We start from the raw sequence: 20,364 nt of genomic DNA, 5'->3' as shown, positions 1-20,364 counted from the left end.
TAAAAGAGATTATTTATCAAGGGACAGGAGAAATGACTTGGTGACTAAGAATACTTACTCTTCTTTCAAGGAACTCTGATTTTGTCCCCAGTACTAACATCTAGTTGCCCAACATGTGGTGGCTCACAAACGCCTATAACTCCAGCTCCAGGATTTAGATGCCCTTCTCGGAAGTCTGTGTCTGCCCTCACATGCGCACATTCCCACACAAAGATGCATATATGTACAAATATTTACATTTTAAAAATTAACATATTTTTATTCATACAGATATTTTGCCTGCATGTGTACCTGTGCACCACATGCATTCAGTGCCCACAGAAGCCAAAAGAAGGCAGCAGCGTGGTAGACCAAAGGGCTGGAGTGATAGACAGTTGTGAGCCACCATCTGAGTGTAATTGAGCCCAGGTGCTCTGGAATAGTTGCCAGTGTTCTTAGCCACTGAGCCATCTTTCCAGCCCCACATAATGAAAAAAATTTTAAATTTAAAAATATAATATTTGTCAGGCATTCATTTACACCTCTGGAGATGAAATAAGAACAAGACAGTGGCCATGTGATCCCTCACAAAATTTATAGTCAGAGAGATGAAATCAAACACTTGACTCTTCTCACTCTTGAACCCTCTAGGCCTTCCACATCCATAGCAAATCACAGGTAGCAGCACATGAGCGTCTCCACACACTTACTCTGGCACCTCTCCGAAGCCTTCCAGAGGCTCTGCTTCAGCGGCATAGATCTTGGCGTAGTATCTGGCGGTATTCTGAACATAGCATTCCTGGATTGCCCAAAAAACATGGGAAGTCAGACTGATTGGAAGAAATCAGAATTCATTTCTCCTGCTCAGCAAGACGATTCCTAGTTCCAAGATTGCTCAGATAAATAGATTCCTAGGCCTATCATGGCTGGTTCGCAACTCAGAAGCATCATTTTTTTGTTTGTTTGTTTTCAGTGCTAGGGACCTTTGCCAGGACTTTGCGAGTTAGGTGAGGTAAGTATCCTGCCACTAAACCACACCCTAGAAACAAAACTTACGATGTGGAATTGGCCAGAAATAAAGTTGCTGAGTCATGAGTTACACAAGCCAATATCAGATAAATGGCCTCTCAGGCAAAGTGTCTGGGAACTATAATATTTCTAGAACCAGCATGGAGTAAGGTTGTCCCTGATCTAAAGAGACAGGCCCTTTGGCATGGTGTCAGACAATGGTTGGTAGGAGTGACAACGGTACTGCCCACCATCCTCCCATCCTCCGCAATTCCTTCTCAGAGGTATAATTTGAGTAGTAAATAGTGAACCGTTGGTAGGATTCCTCCTGAGGAAAAGCCAAGTGGATTGATTGAGCTTTCTACCCTGTAAGTCCTGCTGACCAGGAATCAGGATGCTGTGGGGGGCCTTCCATGACTGGGCCATGCTTGAGAGGAAACAAGGTAAGGGGTGGTCAGGGAGAAAGGAAGGAAAGAAGAGAAGACGTTGGCTTTCAGGGAGAAAGCAACACAAGTGGAAAGCTCCGTCTCACTTGGAGCACAGGCGTTGCCCTGATCAGCACACAGTGCCATGGGACATTTCCACACCTGACCTGGGTGGTCAGTGCTTGATGGTACACGAGAGCCTCACCAAGTCCTGCCTACGAATTCCCCGGGTAACAGTTTACAGGGGCACATTGGGAAAGTTCTAGACCTAACTCTAGGAGGTTGGCCAGTGCTGGTGTCACGGCTCAGGTGGGGAGAAGGTGTTGCTCTTAGCTCCACGAGCACCTCCCCATCTTCCGTCTTTTCTCTTGTCCCACCACTCAGTTTTAGAGAGAGAGGGAATCTAGCTAGACACTCGAAAAAAGTCAAATGTCCTGTGGAAATACTCCGACTCTCAACTCTGAGTCTCGTTTTCCTCTCATTGCATCATGCTCCCACCCACAGAGACACCCTTGGACTCCCTGACCCACCTGGGCGGCGAGTTTGTAGTTCCTCTGAACAAGTTCATCATTGTTTCTGGTCCCATGGGCGACGGCATTGTGCACCTTGAGTACGCATGCGTGGCCAGGCTGGAAGACGGGCATGAGGCCCTGCATCACCGTGCTACGGAAAGCTTTACGGTGCACCCCTTCACCAAAGTGAAGCTCCTCCGTGGAGATCTGGCCACGCAGGTGGTCCCCAAAGTAGCTGTCATTGAAAACATCTTCTTTGAAGATGAGCTGGCTGAATTCAATCTCTTCACATCCTAAAACAGAATACAGCTTTCAGTGGACAGAGTCGTTTCCAGTCCTGGTCTTTGACTAGCTACTCTCCCTTTATAAGAATAAAGGCAGAGTAGACCTGTAGAACCCGGAGACACAGATCATGCTCGACACCCAACAGAGACACAGCTAGCAGGAGTTGGGATCGAAGGAGAACATGAGAACAGGCTGAGGGCCATGGACAAGGAAAAACTGGTTGGAGCAAAGCTGGGGAGGCCAAGGAAGACTTTTGCACATCTGGAGAACAGAAGCAGAGACGAGCACAGTAGCCAAAAGCAACTCTAAAAGATGTGTAAAGCAGAAGAGGGAGGAGCACCATTGAGAAGACCCAACAGCACCTACTCAATTGTCTCTCCATGAGGCTTTTCCAAGGGGCTTTGGGGATTTTTTTTTTTTCTAGCTGTTTCATTTCTAAGTGCACACACACACTCACATACCTTATGTGTTTATATACAAGAAGAGTAAAATCCCTCATCTTGGGTTATCCTGCCTCCACCAAGAAAGGAACACACACACACACACACAGAGTAGGCAAGTGTTGGGGTGGCTTCAACAAGAATGCCTTGAGTACCTGGTCTCCAGTTGGTGCTGCTCTTTGGGAAGGACTGAGAGACGAAGTGGGCTCTGAGCCATCAAACACCTCAGGTCATTCCCAGAATGTTGTCTGCCTGCTGTTTTTAAGATGTGAGCCCTCAGCTGTCTGCTGTCATGCCTTAACTCTGGTACCACGGACACTAGCCCTTGGGAGCCCTAATTAAACATGTTCTTTTATGATTTGCTTTGGTCGTTTTGTCACAGCAATAGAAAGTAACTAACAGTTGAGACAGAGGAATTTTCATTGAAGGGGAATTTTTACAAAGTACAATAATTTTGGATATTTTTCATAAAAGAGCAGTGGGTTATTCTCTGACAGCTGTCGGAGCTGACGCATGACGCCGACAGAGCCAATCAGAAACTGGCTTAAACTAGAGACGGTCAAACCAGACTTATTCCTTATGTGAACAAACAAGTTGGCTTTCAGTAAAATAGGGCTGTTTGGATTTTTCATCTTTAGGCAGGATTTTACTGTGTAGCTTTGGCTGACCTGAAACTTCTTAGGTTGACCAGGGTGGCCTTGAGTGGACAGAGATCTGCCGCCCTCCTGAGTGCTGGGATTAAAGATGCCTACTTTTACACCCCAGCCGTAAAATCTGAAATCTTTCTGCATGTGTATTTACAAGAAGATAGAAGTCATGGGCATGCAAAAATCCCATTTCATGATTTTATACAGAAATATTTTCAAATCACAGCCTTTAAAGCAACCCATGGGGATGGAGGGGCAACTCTGTGGGTGAAGTGGTTATTGCACAAACATGACTTAAATTTTGATTCCCAATATCCATGTTAAAAAAAAAAAAAAAAGGCAGGCACAGTGGTGTGTGCCTTCAATTCTAGCACTGGCGGGGGTGGGGGGGGGGTGGGAGGGGGGAGAGGATTCCTATGACTTGCCAGTTAATCTAGCAGAAATGGTGAAGGCTCTGTGAGAAGCCCTGTTCCAGATTACTAAAGTGGAAGAAGACACCAGTAGAAGATACCAGTAGAAGATACCAGTAGAAGAAGACACCCATTGCAACATTCTGGCCTACATGCAAAGGACTTCCTCACACGTGTGCATGTGCACACACACACATACACAGGCACATGCACGCACGCACGCACAAGCAGCCTATGACTCAAACTAGGCATTAAGACTGTGAAGAGACAGGGTTATTCTAGAAGATTATAGTCAGAAAGCAAAATACAGCAGGCAGGGGAATCTTCAAAGTGAAGAACTAGGTGAACAGCAGAAAGCTGCAGAAGGAAGAGAGGAGGCAGACAGATACTCCAGAAGGCCAGAGGCCAGAGAAGAATGTGCAGCCTCGTTAACAAAAAGGACCGTGGAGCTGAGCACAATTAAGACACCACAGACTGCAGCGGGACCAGTCTAGTACACAGCAGGCCATGCAGTACGTCTCCAGCACAAAGAATAAGCAAAGCAACTCAGAGAAAAGTCATCAAATGAACTAAAGGTGGAAGTTGCCTGAATAGCATGTTCTGTGTAGCATAATTAACAATCCTGGCTATAAGTTCTAATGTGAATATTACTTTAATGAGGGCATAACCATGAGGGAGAAAATTAAAGATCTGAGGAGTGGTCACGGTCTCTTGAAAAGCTCTGGAGGGAAAGAGTTAGTGTCTGTTGGAATTGCCTCCTCCTCTGCAAAGACACCAAAAAGTGTCCTCCACAGTGACACCTTAGCAGATGAATTGTTTCAGTCAGATCTTACTCCAAGTGGGAGATGGCAAGACTTCCTCTTTGACTCGGGTAGCAGAGACACGGGGACTTCGTGGGGCACTCAGGAGAATCAAGAATATAGCACACAGGCTGTGACCTGGGATGAAGCTGCAGTTTTCTTCAAAGCCTGAAAAAGGCCAACCGTGTTCTGACTCATGCTCCCAGCTGCCTCAGGTAACTGAAGGGCAGTTCCTTGCTGGGAACAGACTCACTGCAGTTGGCCAACTGTGAGACTAGTGTGTAGACTTTAGAAGCCCTCGCCTGGTTCTTTGCTACAGAGAAACTGTATGGCTGCCAGCAGCCTGGGCTGCTGTGAGGTGAAGTGAACATATTAATACATTTTTATAACATCGGGCCTGTAAGAATGGCCCACCAGGCAAAGGTGCTTGTCCCTAAGCCTGAGAATCCTTCGATTCCTGAGATCCATGTGTTAGAAGGAGAGGACCAATTCCCAAAAGCTATTATCTGGCTTACACACACACACACACACACACACACACACACACACACACACATTCACACACACACACAGAGCAGCAGCAGAGGCCATCATACCCAGAACAGTCTCAGCTTCTTGTCTCCTACGTACTAGACTTTAGAGAATCTTGATTCTCTGTTGTCTTGTTTACCAGAAGTCTCAGCTATTTGGTTTGCTTTATCCCATGCGGCACACCTTCCAGACGCTCACCCACTATAACCACCAATGAGCAGCTCTCCTGAAATTGGCCCAGGATGCTATGCTGTGGGAGGGTTGCCTGAGCATGTGCTGATGCCGGGCTGGCTGCGGGGGCGTGTGGAACAGCCTTGCTGCTGTGGGAAGTTCTTCCTGGTGCCACATCTTGTTAAAAAGTGGCTTGGGGGGGGGGGGGTAATTTAGATCATGAGAGTTGAGAGACTCTATAGCCAAGAGCCTCCCCACTCTCCTGGAACAATGGGTAGGGGTGGGTGGGGACAGGGAGACAAGTAATTTTCCTTAAGAGGGAATCATAGGAGACAGAGCAAGCTCAGACTGTGCCAGGCTGTGGAAACTCAATGGACGGCCTTGCTGGTGCATGAATGGCTAAGAGCGGCAGCCGTTATACTGTAGAACACCATAGGTACCAAAAGGCAGCACCAATCAATCAAACAAGGTCATATTCTGCTCAGCTAGTCAAACTGAAGAGGAAATTGGAGAATCAAAATGTAAGTATCAGTGACTAGAAAGCCCCATGCAAACAACACTCACGTCTAAAGAGAGTCAAGTCCAAATCCCCCTGCACAGTTTCCCAAGACTGCACAGCTGCAGCTCTAATCTTCTCCACCAATGATACACCCCTAGGTATTTGCAATCTACTGAAATTCTAGCCGGGACAATGGCCCTTCCAAGCCCCAGGGAAACAGATCCTGAGTCAGCACGAACTTCCGAAGCCTTCCTGGGCCATCATCCTCTACTTGGTTGGAAGAGTGCACCACGGAACAATGGATTGGGTGGGGAGCCCAGTTCCTGACCCGCCAGCTCATGTCACTTACCTCTATTATACTCCGTGTGACTTGAAAGCTGTTTGAGAACTGGAAGGAAACAAAGAGAATGGGGTCAGGACGGGTGTCCCTCTGGGCTGGCAGGGGCCCAGGGCTTTGACGAGCAGCCGAGAAGCCGAGGTTTACCTTCAGCTGTGAGGTTAAACTCAGCAGAGACTTTTCCATAACTGTTCTTGATGCAGCAGTAATAGAGGCCCTGGTCCTTCTGACCAGCTTGGGCGATGGCCAAGGAAACACTGGAGTTGTCCCCTGCGCTGGAATAGGGGACATTAACATTCACATGCTTCATCATTTGGAAGTTCTATCCCTCTCAAGAAGGGAGGAGTTAATGTCTTCCTGCCTTGCTCTTTCAGCCAATGGGCTGGTGAATAGACTAGAATCCCCCGATCAGTTCATTAAACAATGGATTCACACGTAGAGAGGATCACTGCATTGCGGTTTCATATTCTTACTCTGACACACAACATGAACACGCAGAAACGTTCTGAAGGGCTAACCGGCTTCAGGAAAGCCAGGAGCCTTCAGGAGTTTCTGGAAGCTGCTGTTAGCACAGCTCAGATCTCATTTTATTTATGATGGTGTTCCAGGTACCCTGTGCATGAGGGAAATCAATGACTCTCAACCCAAATCTAAACGTAGATACAGTAGGAAGCAAAAGAAAGGGGCTCTGGGCTTTACACAAGGATTCAGAACTGTGGGCTCCCACTAGGTGGTTTTATTTTGCGATGGGGATCTTATTATCGTTGGTCTCAAATTCCAGGCCCCAAGCAATCCTCTTGTCTCAGACTCCCTACCAATATGTTCAAGGCCCTTTAAATAATGTATGCCTTAGTGAATGTGCCTAGCCCTCCATCGCCCTGCCCAATATTACTAAGTTCTGTGAATCAGTAACTGACAGTGTGGTGGATGAAGACAATGAAGATGCCGACAAGCAGAGCATCGGCTCCCGTGCTGCACTTGCTGCGTACCAGGCCCCCACGAACTCATCTTCACGTCATCCTCAGAACCACTTAAGAGATCATCGATAATTACCATTCCCAGTCAGACTGGGGAGCTGAGACAGTAAGACATCTAAGCTGGACCTTAGGCTGACTCCCCAGGTAGCTTATTCCTGACCTTAAGCTGGAGATAGTTATATCAGTGTTTAGAGCTGCGGTCTTTATTCAAAAAATTGACAAGGATGTACATTGCTGCAAAACTAGACAGAAACCCCATTGTAATTGTGTAATTGTGTAATGATGATTGCATAAATGTGCACTTCTATTTGGGTTTGTCTCAGTTTGACAACAAGCATCCACTGTCTCACTACAAGGCTTTTTTTTTTTTTTTTTTTTTTTTTTTTTTTTTTTTTACAACAGACTTCAAACCTTTGATTTATACTGCCTCCTCGGGAATGGACCAATGGTTTATAACAAGGTTCACTAAATCATGTCAGTTTCTCTACTGTTTGAGACTCTAAGCATACCCTGATGAAAGGTTAACTCTAGACATGAATAGGTCTACATCTAATGAGAGCATTTCCTAGCAGAGTAAATGCCAAGTGAGTCCCAGAGAGTGATGGGGTTTTCTTCTCTTGGGATACATAGACCAGAACAGCAAGTCATGGAAGGGGTAGTTACGATCCCCCTAAAAAACTGGAGCCGAACTCAAAGAAATTGTCTTGTGAGCATCTTCCCTGTGGTTCAGATTCAGGAAGATCCCCATCTGACTGACCTGCTGCCCTCTCCTCATTTCCCCAGTTCCTTCAGGGAAAAAAGACTGAAAAGTCAGAAAGGCCTAGATTTCAGGCCTGCAGAGGGTCTTGGACACATTACTTAGCTGTACCTTCAGCTTCCAGAAAGAGCAAGGTTGCTTATTGACTGGGGTGTGAGGAGCAGCAGACAGCAGGCATGTGGGTCTCTAACAAAACATCTCACTTTGTGAATGGCCATAAGCCCAGAAGGTGTGTCAACGGGCTTTCTCCATAAAAGAAAACCACTTTTTTATGTCCCTAAGAGGGCTGTTATGTGTTCAGTCATGAGGATTCAGTGATGGGGAAGAAAAGCAATCATTAAGCCAGAAGATGCAACAATGTTACTACAGAAAGTAAAAGAGGGTCCTGCATCTTTTGAACCATGAGTAGAGAGCTGAGTTTCTATGCTATGACTTTGTAAGTTAGGAATCGCTGTCTTTAGGACAGCATGGCTAAGTGTGGCTAAGGCTGAGAGGAGAGTCGGTTCCTAGTGGCCAAAAAAATTTGAATGGCCACAACAGCCTTAGAGGCTGCCAACTTGAAAGCTCCTCAGAGCCAAGACATAGCACCATCAACACACACACACACACACACACACACACACACACACACACACACACACAGAGAGAGAGAGAGAGAGAGAGAGAGACAGAGAGAGAGACAGAGAGAGAGAGAGAGAGAGAGAGACAGAGAGAGAGAGAGAGAGAGAGAGAGAGAGAGAGAGAGAGAGAGAGAGCATACCAATGCATTCTTTTTTGGTAGATTATATGTCTTGCTCTGGACATAAGAAAGCATTTTGACTTCCAGCTTCCAAACTGTAGCTTGTTAAGGAAATTACCTAAAACTCAGATAGAGGTGATGGCATGTCCCTGGTTGGTCACCTCTTAACAGGCTCACCAAAAGTTACTTTGCTTATAAGGGATTTTTGCCCCAATGCTTGCCTTTGCTATGTATTATTTGAAACAGAACACGTCCAGTTCTATGTAGTGGTGAATGTCTGTACTGCCAACTACGAGAAAGGTTGAAACAGAAGGAGTACAAATTCAAGGCCAGCCTGGGAAACTCATAAAACAAAGACGAAGAATCTGATGACCCATCCAGACAGTTCTGAGTCATGTATTGACTTGAAGGTTTCTGTGCAGAAGAAAAGACAACACCCGAGTTTAGTGCCTGCTAACCATAAGCTGATTTTATATGTATTTGAAAATACATGCTACATATCCCTTTGCCTGTTGGCTGTCTGTGTCCTCACGCTTCAGATGCCCATTTGAACAGTTTTGCCATCTAACTGGTTTCCTTCTCAGTTGGTGGGTTTAAGATTTTCGCTACATGTTCCTAAATCACCTTTGAGAGAGTTCAGCTCTTTGAAATCTATACCTTGGCAGATGCTATAGTTTAGGTGTTGACTATTCCCCAACACAGAAAGTACATAGGCTACAGATTTGTCCCCAGGGTGGTGCTAGTGGATCCTGCAGGAGGCTACACATAGAAGTTGGTCTTTAAGTTATTATTGATGGCATGTCCTCAAGTGGGGTTGTGATGCCTGGGGTTCTATTCCCTAGCTATGAGGTCAGCACCTCCCTCTAATACAGACCGCCTCGTTGGCATCTGGAACCCCCAGATGCCCAAGGTGACAGAAAGGTCTGCCAAATCATAGATGGAATCTCTAAAATGGTGAGAAAATAGGTCCCCTATGAGTTAGTCATCTCAGGTTATTTCACTAGAGTGACAGAAGGCCAGCTGGCACAACAAGGCACTGAGTGACTTCAGGTGGGGGCACATAAAATAAAGTACCTCAATGGAGGTAAGGGTGAGAGGTGTTAACTAACGAGCGTTTGAAAAGCCATCTGAAGTCTCAGCTGTCTAGGACAAAGGAGTTGTGACTCAGGAACTTTCTCAAGTAGCAGCAAGAAGAAAGCAAAATGCTCCAACTAAGCCATTTCTAAGAAGAAACGGAGCAAACACTATGATTTTAAAGGACCTGAGAGCTTACTAGTGGCCCGTGCTCCTTGGAGGGAAGTTGGGTTTGGGAAAATACTCTTTGGATGCAAAAAGAGCTGGAAGGTGCAAACACTAACCTCAGATTAGAGCAAGAAGAGTACATCAAAAAGTTGCTGGAAGTGCTGGCTAATTGTGCTGAAATGGCAGCTTCAGAACAGATAGTTAGAATCAATTACGAGTACTTTTAAAATAAAAGCTCTAGGGGGATGCCTTGACTTAAAAATCAGAGACCTGCTTCACTATTGGAATCGTTTTTAAGCCATGCACAAGACAAGCAGGGTAACGGTATCATATCCAGCCTAGTGGTCAGTGCGCAGTTGTGTTTACATTTTCTGCTAGGCTGGAGACTGCAGCTCAAGTCTTCATGCGAACCCTTGAGAAATAATGTCCAGACACTCGTTGTAAGCAGGGGTATTTGTCTGAATATGGGAGCGCTCCTATTTCCCACTTTTTCGGCCTATTTCCATTAAGTTTACCAAGACGGGAATACCTCCAAGAACTCGGGCAGTTGGCCTCAGGCCTCTCTAGACAGAAAGAAGTTTCTGGAAGATGCCTAAATTATGCTTATCTCTGCTGATTTGTTTCGGGGGCCTGTCAGACGAGACAGGACTTCACCTGTTTTCTTGAACACTCATTACCGGGGCTGATTTGGGGAGCTGAGTGGGTTGTCTTCCATACGACATTTTCCAGTGACTCCTGTGCTCACCTCCAGCTCTGACGCCTCCAACGTCTTAAGTACCCAGAAAAATGTGCTCTTTCTATCTTAAGTGATGTTGTTTGTCTTCCTCAAAAGCTTCACTTTCTGTGACCCTGGGACCTTCCTCCTGTTGAGTCTTCTTAGTTTTGTTTGATCTTTGTTAGATTAATGGGGTGGGTGCCAGGGAGGATGTTGCATCAGAAAATACCTGTAAGTTCCAGAAAGCTTTGTAACCCTAGGCCCTCAGAGATTACAATATTATTCACTGTGTATCCTGATGTTAAAAACTGTAACGGAAGATCCTATCCCTTTCTAGGCTCACACGACTCACAGGTGGCAGGCTGAAGCAAGAATGAGCCACCATATTCCCTGTCCCGAAAGCTGGGTTCCACTCTTCTTCTTGGATACTGTGTCAGCCTTTCTTCACCACAACCAAAATATCTGACACAGAGTATTGAAAAGGAAGGAGGACTTATTTTGGCTCACGGTTTCAGTCTGTGACCAGTTCACTCTGTCTCTGAGCTAAGATCATGGAAGAAGGTCATAGGGGCTGAAACACCTCACTTCAAGAGCCAGAGCCAAGACGCACCCTTCAAAGTTACACCCCAGATAACCCACTTCAACCAAACCCCACGTCCCCGTTTCTACCGCCTTCCAGGAACATCACCAAGTCGTAAAGCCATCAGCGGATTAGTCTGTTAAGTCAGAGCCCTCAAGCCCTTATGTTCTCATTGGTTCCCTAAAAGCCCATCATCTGTCAATCAGGCTGTAAGAGGGTTGGGGGCGGGGAGGGCAGGCACTTCATAGCCAAACCTTAACAGACACTGGATATGGGATCCCTGCTTCTACTCGCTTCTCATTTCTTCCTATTTATTATTTTCTTTGACAACCACACTAAGAAGCAAACAAACAATAACCGGGAAAAGTTGGCAGAGGAGGAGCATCCCACCTTTTCTTGACCTGGGCTATCGACTTTGAATCTTTCGTCCAGCAAACGGTGGAGTCTTCATGAATTTCTGAAAACTGGCAGCTCAACTTTATATTCCCAGAGTGCTTGGGAGCCATCTCGGCCTGGATCTTCTTCAGCAGCACTGGAGCTAGAGACAGATAGGCAGGTTATAGTGCAGGCAAAATGTCATCTCAGTCACTGATCTGAAGTAGTCCTGAGAGACTGCTCCTAACGCTCCTAACTCATGAATGAAGCAACAAAATAGCCCGAGAGGAGATGCAGCTGGCTCAAATATAATAGTGGGAAAGGAAATGAACACTAATAATAATAATAATAATAATAATAATAATAATAATAATCGCTTGTTTTTCATTGTGTAAATTCTAACGGTCTATAATGCTCATGGCAAAATAGAACTCAAGCCATTTTTGATTTTTTTATCTAGATTTATGTATGTGCACCATGGTTGTGCCTGGTGTCTGCAGAGGTCAGAACTGGCAATCAAATGCTTTGGAACTGGAGCTGCGGGTGGTTGTGAGCCTCCACGTGGGTGCTGAGAATTGAACCTGGGTACTTGGCAAGAGCAGCAAGTGCTCTAAATCACTGAGCTCTCTCTCTCTCTCTCTCTCTCTCGCTCTCTCGCTCTCTCGCTCTCTCGCTCTCTCGCTCTCTCGCTCTCTCGCTCTCTCGCTCTCTCGCTCTCTCGCTCTCTCGCTCTCTCGCTCTCTCGCTCTCTCGCTCTCTCTCTCCCCAAATTTTTGTTCTTTAAAAGAAGAAAGTTTTAGCAACTATAGAGGCCTAGTCCATAGGATTTGGGTCAAATAAGACGCTGTTATAGAATCACCTGATCAAAATAAGAGCTGTAGGACCTGAATTGTTCAGGTAACTGAGGTTAAGTTCTCCAAATGTATTCAAATGAATTATTTGTTAAATAAAGTTCTCTCTCTCTCTCTCTCTCTCTCTCACACACACACACACACACACACACAGTGCACTTTTTTTTGTGTAGATGGTCTAGTGGACTGGAGTGACATGTCTTGCATCCATCTCACTGACAAGAGTGACATGAATATGAACAAAACCCAAATGGTGAGGAAATTACTCCCATGGGTCGGTCTGAGTTTAACCAGAGACACGGCCTTATGAGCAAATGTGTAATTGGCCAGAAAGGCCACCAGGTGGCAGTATAGGCATTAGCACAATAGGAGGCCAGAGGGGACCCAGCCAAGAGAACAGTTCATCAGGCTTGGCATTATGGGAAATATTTATTATGTCAGTTTATTACAGCCCAGGTGGTAACACAAAAGAACACATTATCATAGATTGCTGTCTAGTCCACAGGCAAGCCAGAAGTACCAACTCAAGGCTTTATTTACTCAGATGCCTCACACTTCGCTACACTGAATGTGTTGTGTTAATGGTTTTCCAATTTTTCTTTGACTCCACGGATAAGATAGCAGAATAAAATATAAAATCAGACTTGGGCTCCAGGAAGTGGCAATGGAATGGTTGAGTCACAAATCCCTCAACCAGAGCCTCGAAGAGATTTCTGTCAATATTATGGGAGCCAATCACATCGTGGGGTAACGAGGAGAGCGTAAAGCAGCTGCAGAGCTGAATGATGGATTCTGGGAAACGTGCAGTCAGCCAAGACCCCATTCATGTGGCAGACAAGTAGAGATGCAGCTTATGAGCAAAGGCATGGGAGTGCCACTGGGTTTATCTGCTGCCCAGCCTGATTGAGGAAAGATTTAAAAAAAAAAAAAATCCTCTGCCACAGAACCCCAGCTTGCTGGGTAAAGTCACTTGCTGCCAAGCCTGAGACCTGAGTTCAATCCCTGAGACCCACCTGGTGAAACATGAGAACTGACTCCTGCAAGCTGTCTACACACACGCATACACACACACACACACACACACACACACACACACACACAAATAAAATAAATATAAATAAATAAATAAATAAATGTAATTTTTAGAGTCTCCTGTGACACAGGAAGCTTCCATTGTGCTAAGCTTCGGAAGCCAAAGAAAGCCCACTCAGCGTCAGTTTCATCTCTCCCAGGGTCACCTGAGCCCATTCTCTTGATACCTATCCTGCCCTGATACAGGAGGAGAGCATTAAATCTGGGCTGCTTGCAAGGAGAGCACCAGGCTGCTGGGTCCACACAGTCAAAGCGGCACCTGGCATCATGTGACCCAACCCGTTCTAGAGAGGAGGACCGGAGTCTTACGAAGGCCACCCCTGCGCAGAGTGAGCACTTCTATGTTGTATTTTCCTAGTGGTCATGGTAAACAGCAGTAAACTCGAAAGAGGGAAAGCTACAGAGCAAAACAAAGACCTTCTGAGTGCTCACTGGCGAAGTAAGAGTCTTAAAGATGTCAGTCACTGATAGAAGCTCATACATGTTCCTCAGAAATAACTGGTTCAAAGGAAGAGGCAGGTGCTTGTCCAGGGCAGAGCTTATGAGCGCAGACATCCCATAATAGCAAATCATTTTCCAGGTCACTGATCCTCACCTCTGTGTTGGCTCATTAGTGCATACAGCAGGTGCTTACTAAGGAAACACACACTAATTATCGCAAATAGTTGGGGTCGACCTATAAAAACAACGGCTCCTTTAGTAAACCAACGGTCAGGTGGTCAGCCAAACCAGGTAAGGGCCTGGGGCTGGTTTGAAGGTAGGGCAAGGAGCGGTGAGCTTAAACCAGTGAGAGTCGGTGTTTCTGTCTCCTTCTCTTCAAAGGAAATTGCCGCTCAAGAGGAGAGGGGCTGGCCTACTGCTAACCTCTTCCTAGCTGAGAAAGGACAACCATGCAAAGCCCTACTCAGACATGAGCAAATCTTCTTGAAACTTCCTCCAAACTGAGGACTCCAGAGGAGGTCAGGTGAGGGTCTCTGGTCCTTTAGACCCGATAGCTCCACACACACATGAAGAATGTGTAAAGATCACATTCTTCAGAGAGCAGATAAGAACCACACTCTTCCTTCTAATGCTAAATTGACATCAACCCTGTGGTATCAGTGACCTGGTGTTTGGACTAAGTTCTTCATCCCTCTGCTGGGTGACTCCTGTTGTTAGCACCTCCGATCTACAGGTGAAATGCAGTTCCTCATACAACAGCACAAACTCTGTTGTGTTGCTATCTTTTCTGAATTGAAGTCAATAAAATTTAAGGTAAACTCAAGTCTGGGAAGCTTCTAGAACCTTTGAGAGTCTCAGGGCCCCATCTGAAGGTTATATAAGCAGCAACAGTTGTTGAGGAAGTTGCAAGTCAATGCCCGGACCTCCCAGGAGTCAGCTTTCATGAGCTTTGAGACATCCGTGTGCTTGTGAGTAACCCTCTTGTTCCTTGTCTTGTCATTCCAATCAACTCGTTGGATCACCAGACTTGAGTCAAATCATGCCTTTGGTGTGTCACTGATGCAGTATCTGGGATGAATACATGTTTATTCTGGTGTCCCTAGGAAAAGTCACACAGCAAGCACCTGTGGGAAATCTTAACACTGAATCTGCCTCTCAATGGCCTTCAAGGTCTTGGGCCCTGGAAGCATGGGCCCTGGAAACAGTCCTGTATGCTTCACTGAGCTGCTTTGGCTTGGAAAAGCATTCGTTTGCCACCTGAAGGCCTCAGAGGAGGCTTTCTCAGAACACAGCCGAGAGCCCCAGGTACCTGCTTTGCTAGCACCACCTGCAAACCATCCAGAGTGCACCCCACCTCTCTCTCTCTCTCTCTCTCTCTCTCTCTCTCTCTCTCTCTCTCTCTCTCTCTCTTTCTCTGCAGCCTTTGTACTTGGGGAAGTGGCACTGAGCTTGGTCCGAACTCTTCCACAGCAGCAGCACTCAGAACTATGCTTTTCCCAAGTGTGACTTGAAAAATTATGGACAAGAACACCCAGCGTATTATCTCTTTCTGGACTGAAACATTTTGCTGCTGTTTTGACGCAGTCTCACTATGTAGTCCAGGCTAGCCTTCAATTCACTATATATTCAAGCTTACCTCAAACTCATCATCCCTCTGTCTTAGCCTCTCAGGGGCTAGGATTACAGGTGTGCACTACACCTGACTCTGAACCCACTTCTGAGACCCTTTAACACATTGCTTCATTCTCTTTAAATATGTTTAAATTAGCCTATGGACAAGGGGCTAAGGACAGAGTTTAGTCAACAGAATTCATGCCTGGCAGGCATTAAATCCTCAGTTCCATTCCATGCACCATATAAATGGATAAATATGTGTGTATATGGATAAATATATTATATATATACATATATATATATACACACACACACATATATATGAAGGGATACACAGATCCTGTCTCTAAATGATAAAATGTATGCACTAAAATCTTGATATATCCATACTCTGGCGGATGACAATTTGTCTTTAACCCTTTCTGTAATGAGGGTTAATGGCTACACAGAGGAAACCGCAGCCTCCAGATCAGGTGCTTGGGTTAAGAATGGAGAAACAATGAAGGAACAATGACAAAGTCTTTGAGGCTTAAAAGAAATGAAAACCTGGGTAGGTTTGTGTACTGGGAAGAGATTTTGCACACTTAAAACTGAAAGTAAAACCAAGGATCCCTTAGGGCACGCTTAATGAAGGGAGGCAAATCAACAATTAAAGAACATCTCAAACTGTGCCGAAATATTTTGTGATGAGCCCTGCTCTGTGTGTGGTCAGTTTAGTTTTCCAGATTAGCTACATCAGTGACCCTGCTCATCTGTTAGAGAAGATTGTCTTTTAAAAGACAGTAATTAAACTGAAAGGCATCTTTGCCATACCCCCTCCATCAAACACCAGTAAGCACCTGTGATGAGGGCTTCTCAGGTGTGTGTATCCTGCCAAGGCACATGGGAACTGGGTACAAGGATAGATTATTGAGGATGCCCTGCCCCCTCCATCAGAAACTCCTGTGGTGAGCAGAAACCTGCATTTGAACTAGCTTACCGGTGAGTGAGCTGAGCCTGCTCAAGTTTGAGAACCATGGAACGCTTGGTCACAGTTGTGGCATCCACAACCACCTGATGCTCACCTGAACTGACACAGACTCAAAGGGAAACAGGAGTGCCTAGCCCTTCGACAATGCTAAACGCAGCAGAGGCTCACCTTTCCCTTCAGCTTTGCAAGGGGCCCTTTTGGGGTCTCTTTTCTCATCAGTGCGGGACAAGGACCTTTCAAACTTAGGTGTCTTCTTCAGAACGGAGTTCTTCCTCATATTTTCTTTTTCCTCCAGCTTCAGTCTCAGGGCTGCTACCCTGGAGAGAATCTTCTTCTTTATCCCTGCAGCCAAGTGTCCACTCCCTGAAGCCTCTTGCTTCTTCTTTCCCTCCTCTGACCCAGCTATTGATGATTGGGCCCCAGGCGCCCTGCTGATCTGGTCCACCACAGGTCTCTGCCGTTCCTCTCTTGACTTTTCCCCACTATCCAAGGTGGAGCCCTTTTGACACGGGTCCCTAAGTAACAAGCCTTCGGGGTCTTTCTCTGACTCACATTCTCCTGAAATGAGAGCCAGGGTCATTGTTGGGGAGTCAGATGAGTTTAGGGGTTTGGTTTCCGCAACTTGAAGTTCCTCTAATTTCAGTTCCTCCATGTCATGGCTTATTGACAAGCATGTGACATTTCCTTTGGGAGGCGAAGTACAAGGTGCGTCTGTGAGATCATTTGAAGAGGGCACATGTTTCCCACACTTGTTCTTGATAGTTCCCTTTTCCTTCCTCATAGGAATTACACTGTGATGAGTTCTGGGCTCAGGTCCACCATAATTGTGGCCTGTGGAGTTGTTGGTATCAGCCTTGACAGATGTATGCGTCATTCCTGTGAGACAGCTAGAAAGAGGAGACATGGGAGAAATTACCTCAGTCTCATCCTTTCCCCTGTGCCCAGCTTCTCCCAGGCTTCTGTCACCACCATCTTGTGTTTGGTTCATGTCGCATATGTTTGGAAATCTTTGTCTCTCTTCACCAGGACCCTGGGCTTGCCAAATGGCAGCTTTTGCTTCTGCTTTTGCTCCATTAGGCTGACTGGCTTTGGCATCTGCTCCCTCTCGATCTACATGATTTTGGTGGGTTGTGTTTTTGTTTGGAATGATTCCCCCACTGTCCTGGGGATGTGGAACCTGTAGCTTAGCAGGTTGGATGTCTACCCTCTGACACGTGTCTCCAACAGTGGGTCCATTTCCTTCTATGTTGGAGTCAGAGGGCTCTGGCTTCTCAGACCAGACACCCTCTGTCTCACCCCTGTCATCAATGGGGTCCACAGAAGATTCTAGGATCCTAGGGAAGTTCACAGACTGGTTAACAAAGACGGGGTGACACAGCTTCTGCTGGGCTTCCTCCTGTCCCCCATTCACTGTCTCAGCCAGTTCTGTCTCTCCAGTTTTGGAAATCTCTAACAGAGAGTCCGTGACATCTAACTCCTTTTCCTCAACAGGGTCTACAGATGACTCCAGGAGTCGGGGTTGGCCCAGACACTGGGAAGACAGACTGTTGTAGTATGCTTGTCTGTCTGGTGCTGTACCTACACAGGTGTCCCTGTTAGCTCCGAGGGCCATGAGCGCATCAGCTTGGGAGCTGGGAACCCACGCTGCTACTTCCAAGGGGCCTGGCTCAGGCCTGGTGGCACCTGCTCTGAGGATGTCAGACAGAGCCCAGCTCCTACCAGGCACCGTGAGACCAACTTCTGCCTCCTTGTACCCAGAATGCGTCACTAGTTCTTGTGGCCAGATTTCAAAGACAGGAGCTTCTAGAGTTATGATCTTCACTTTGCTGCCCACAGCCCAACTTGCTAGTCCGACGTCATCTTTCTCTCCAAGGAGGGTGTCAGGGAGAGATGGGACACTGCTTACCAAATGACTGTCTTCTCCCACAGTCTTCTCAGCCAACACTGAGACACTGGTCCTCTGGTCCGAGCTACACTCAATTTCTTCCCCGGAACCTGCTAGGGAGTGCTCCAAGGGTTCCACATTGGCCTCCTGTTGCGTGGCAGGTATGGAGGGCAAAATTTCTTGGAAATCATTTGCAGAAAGAGAGCCCCGGTGGGATGTGCTCTGTGGCCGGATGCATTGCTTCATTCCACTTCCCTTTTCTTGGAAGTCCTCTTCAAGGCCTCTGCTGTGGGCTCCCTCCACAGTCTGGCTCTTACACCCAGGCTGATTATCAATCTGAAGAGACCTGCTACACAAACCCTGTCCCTCAGGCAGTGAGAAGTAGCCGTGAGCTTCTGCATTACTGGATGCTGGGACAAGAGTCTCCCCAGTTGCTTCACCTGTGGAGCTACTTAACGTACGACCTGACTGTGCGTCGTTGGGAAGAGATTGGGAATCTTCATCTTGTGCCTCACAGGAGACCTGGTCAGCACCACCATCAAAGTCATTGTCCTGGGGAAAAGAAACGGTGTGGCATTTGATTTCATGGACTTCAGTGGTATCGGTTAATATGCCCTCAGTCTCCCTGGTCACCAGATAACAGTCGACGTTAGCAGTTGACTCCGTTGACTGCTCTTCTGAGCACTCTCTGGCAGAACTGTAACTGGCAAGTGTGTCTATGTCAATCGGGACGCTGAGATTGGAACTTCCACAGCCCCCTTCATTATCCTTTACACAGGAGATATTCTCAGAACAAAGGGGCTGTGTCTCCCCAAACCCTCTTTCATTGTAGGGTAGTGCGGAAGAGAAGATGATGGAATTCCCCACATCAGCTGGTGTCTCTCCCATAGCATCTTCACTGGCCTCCTGTGACGTGGTCCAGGTGAAGGTACTGTTAAAAAGAGGGCTGTCGGCTGACTTCCCATCCTTGCTGAGCTTGTGTGTCGACAGTGAAGACTCAGAGCCTTGTGTTTGTAGAACAGCCAGTATCTTGTCAGGAGAACATAAATCACATACTTCGCTTTGACCTTCTGTCAGCTCCAAGTCCTCGGGGCAAATTTCTTGAGGGAAATATTTATCAACTGGTGCTCCAACGAGGAGATCCATGGTAGCATAACATGTTTCTTGGTCACCAGCTTCAAAACACCCCATCACACATGCAGCTTCTCTGCCCCTTGACCCACTGCCCACATTCTCCAAGGGGAGGGAGGGAGCAGTGGGCCGGGAGAAAGCATCAGAGAGAGCTTCTGGCTCCCTGAAGTGGATACCATCACCCTGAGGGAGAGCCACTGAGGCTGGAGCCTGGGGTACTTCTTCCTCATCATCTTCTAGGGGACTCAGTTCATGTGCTGATTCTTCTGTCCAGAGAGCACCAGGCATGTCACCTTCTCTGTTTGATCTGGCTTCCTGCTGGGGGCTTTGAGGACAGCTTTCCAGCCCCAGGTATTGGGCCAGTGATGAATTTTCCCTGTTGATGTCACTCAAGTTGGAGACAAAATGTGTTGTGGGCCGGTTGAACGTAGACTCCTCCTCAGCAGAAACAGAAAAGGCCAGCATCTGGTCGACATCACTGCTCTCCCCAATGGTTTCCTGAATTTGCATCTAGAAGAAAAAAAAAGAAAGAAAAAAAAGTGATATGAATAGAATAGTTCCTGGGACAGCCACAAGAGAACTTCTCTGCAGCCCCAAGGGTGTTAATCCTTGACAATTTTCCTTGACAATTTTAATAAGGGACAAGGACCATAGCTGAAGTGACTGAAATCTGAACATGAATCCCCAAACTCACTCTGGCTATTAGAGACTTCCTGGCGAACTGTGAATTTAAATCACTCTGTGTTCCAGGGGACTCTGACTAATCTCATCATTATATGCAAAAAGCCTCCTGGCAATCCTCCTGTATTTAATGATTTTCCCTCCTCTCTCCAAGGAAAAGAGATGGAAACAAATCGAACGGTAAACTTGTTTCTGAACAAATCGGTCCCAGCAAGACCTTCGGACAGCTGACTGTTACGTTGTCATGACAAATGAATTCAATGTTGTATA

At 46.5% G+C, this 20,364-nt stretch overlaps 1 protein-coding gene across 2 annotated transcripts in view; it reads right to left on the bottom strand.

The window, feature by feature from the left end:
• The window catches only part of Alpk2 (alpha kinase 2), a 128,319-nt gene that overhangs the window by 25,616 nt on the left and 82,339 nt on the right, over positions 1-20,364 (bottom strand). For both annotated transcript variants that reach the window (XM_034518393.2, XM_076912551.1), the window contains 6 exons: positions 16,566-19,923; positions 11,445-11,592; positions 6,192-6,319; positions 6,057-6,095; positions 1,943-2,217; positions 690-778 (listed from right to left, as the gene is read on the bottom strand). In XM_034518393.2, the coding sequence (XP_034374284.1) occupies positions 690-778; positions 1,943-2,217; positions 6,057-6,095; positions 6,192-6,319; positions 11,445-11,592; positions 16,566-19,923 (4,037 nt within the window). The remainder of the gene's footprint in view (positions 1-689; positions 779-1,942; positions 2,218-6,056; positions 6,096-6,191; positions 6,320-11,444; positions 11,593-16,565; positions 19,924-20,364) is intronic.

This window comes from Arvicanthis niloticus, chromosome 14 (genome assembly GCF_011762505.2).
Source record: "Arvicanthis niloticus isolate mArvNil1 chromosome 14, mArvNil1.pat.X, whole genome shotgun sequence".
Taxonomy (NCBI): Eukaryota; Metazoa; Chordata; class Mammalia; order Rodentia; family Muridae; genus Arvicanthis; species Arvicanthis niloticus.
This window is presented reverse-complemented; position numbering and strand designations above follow the sequence as displayed.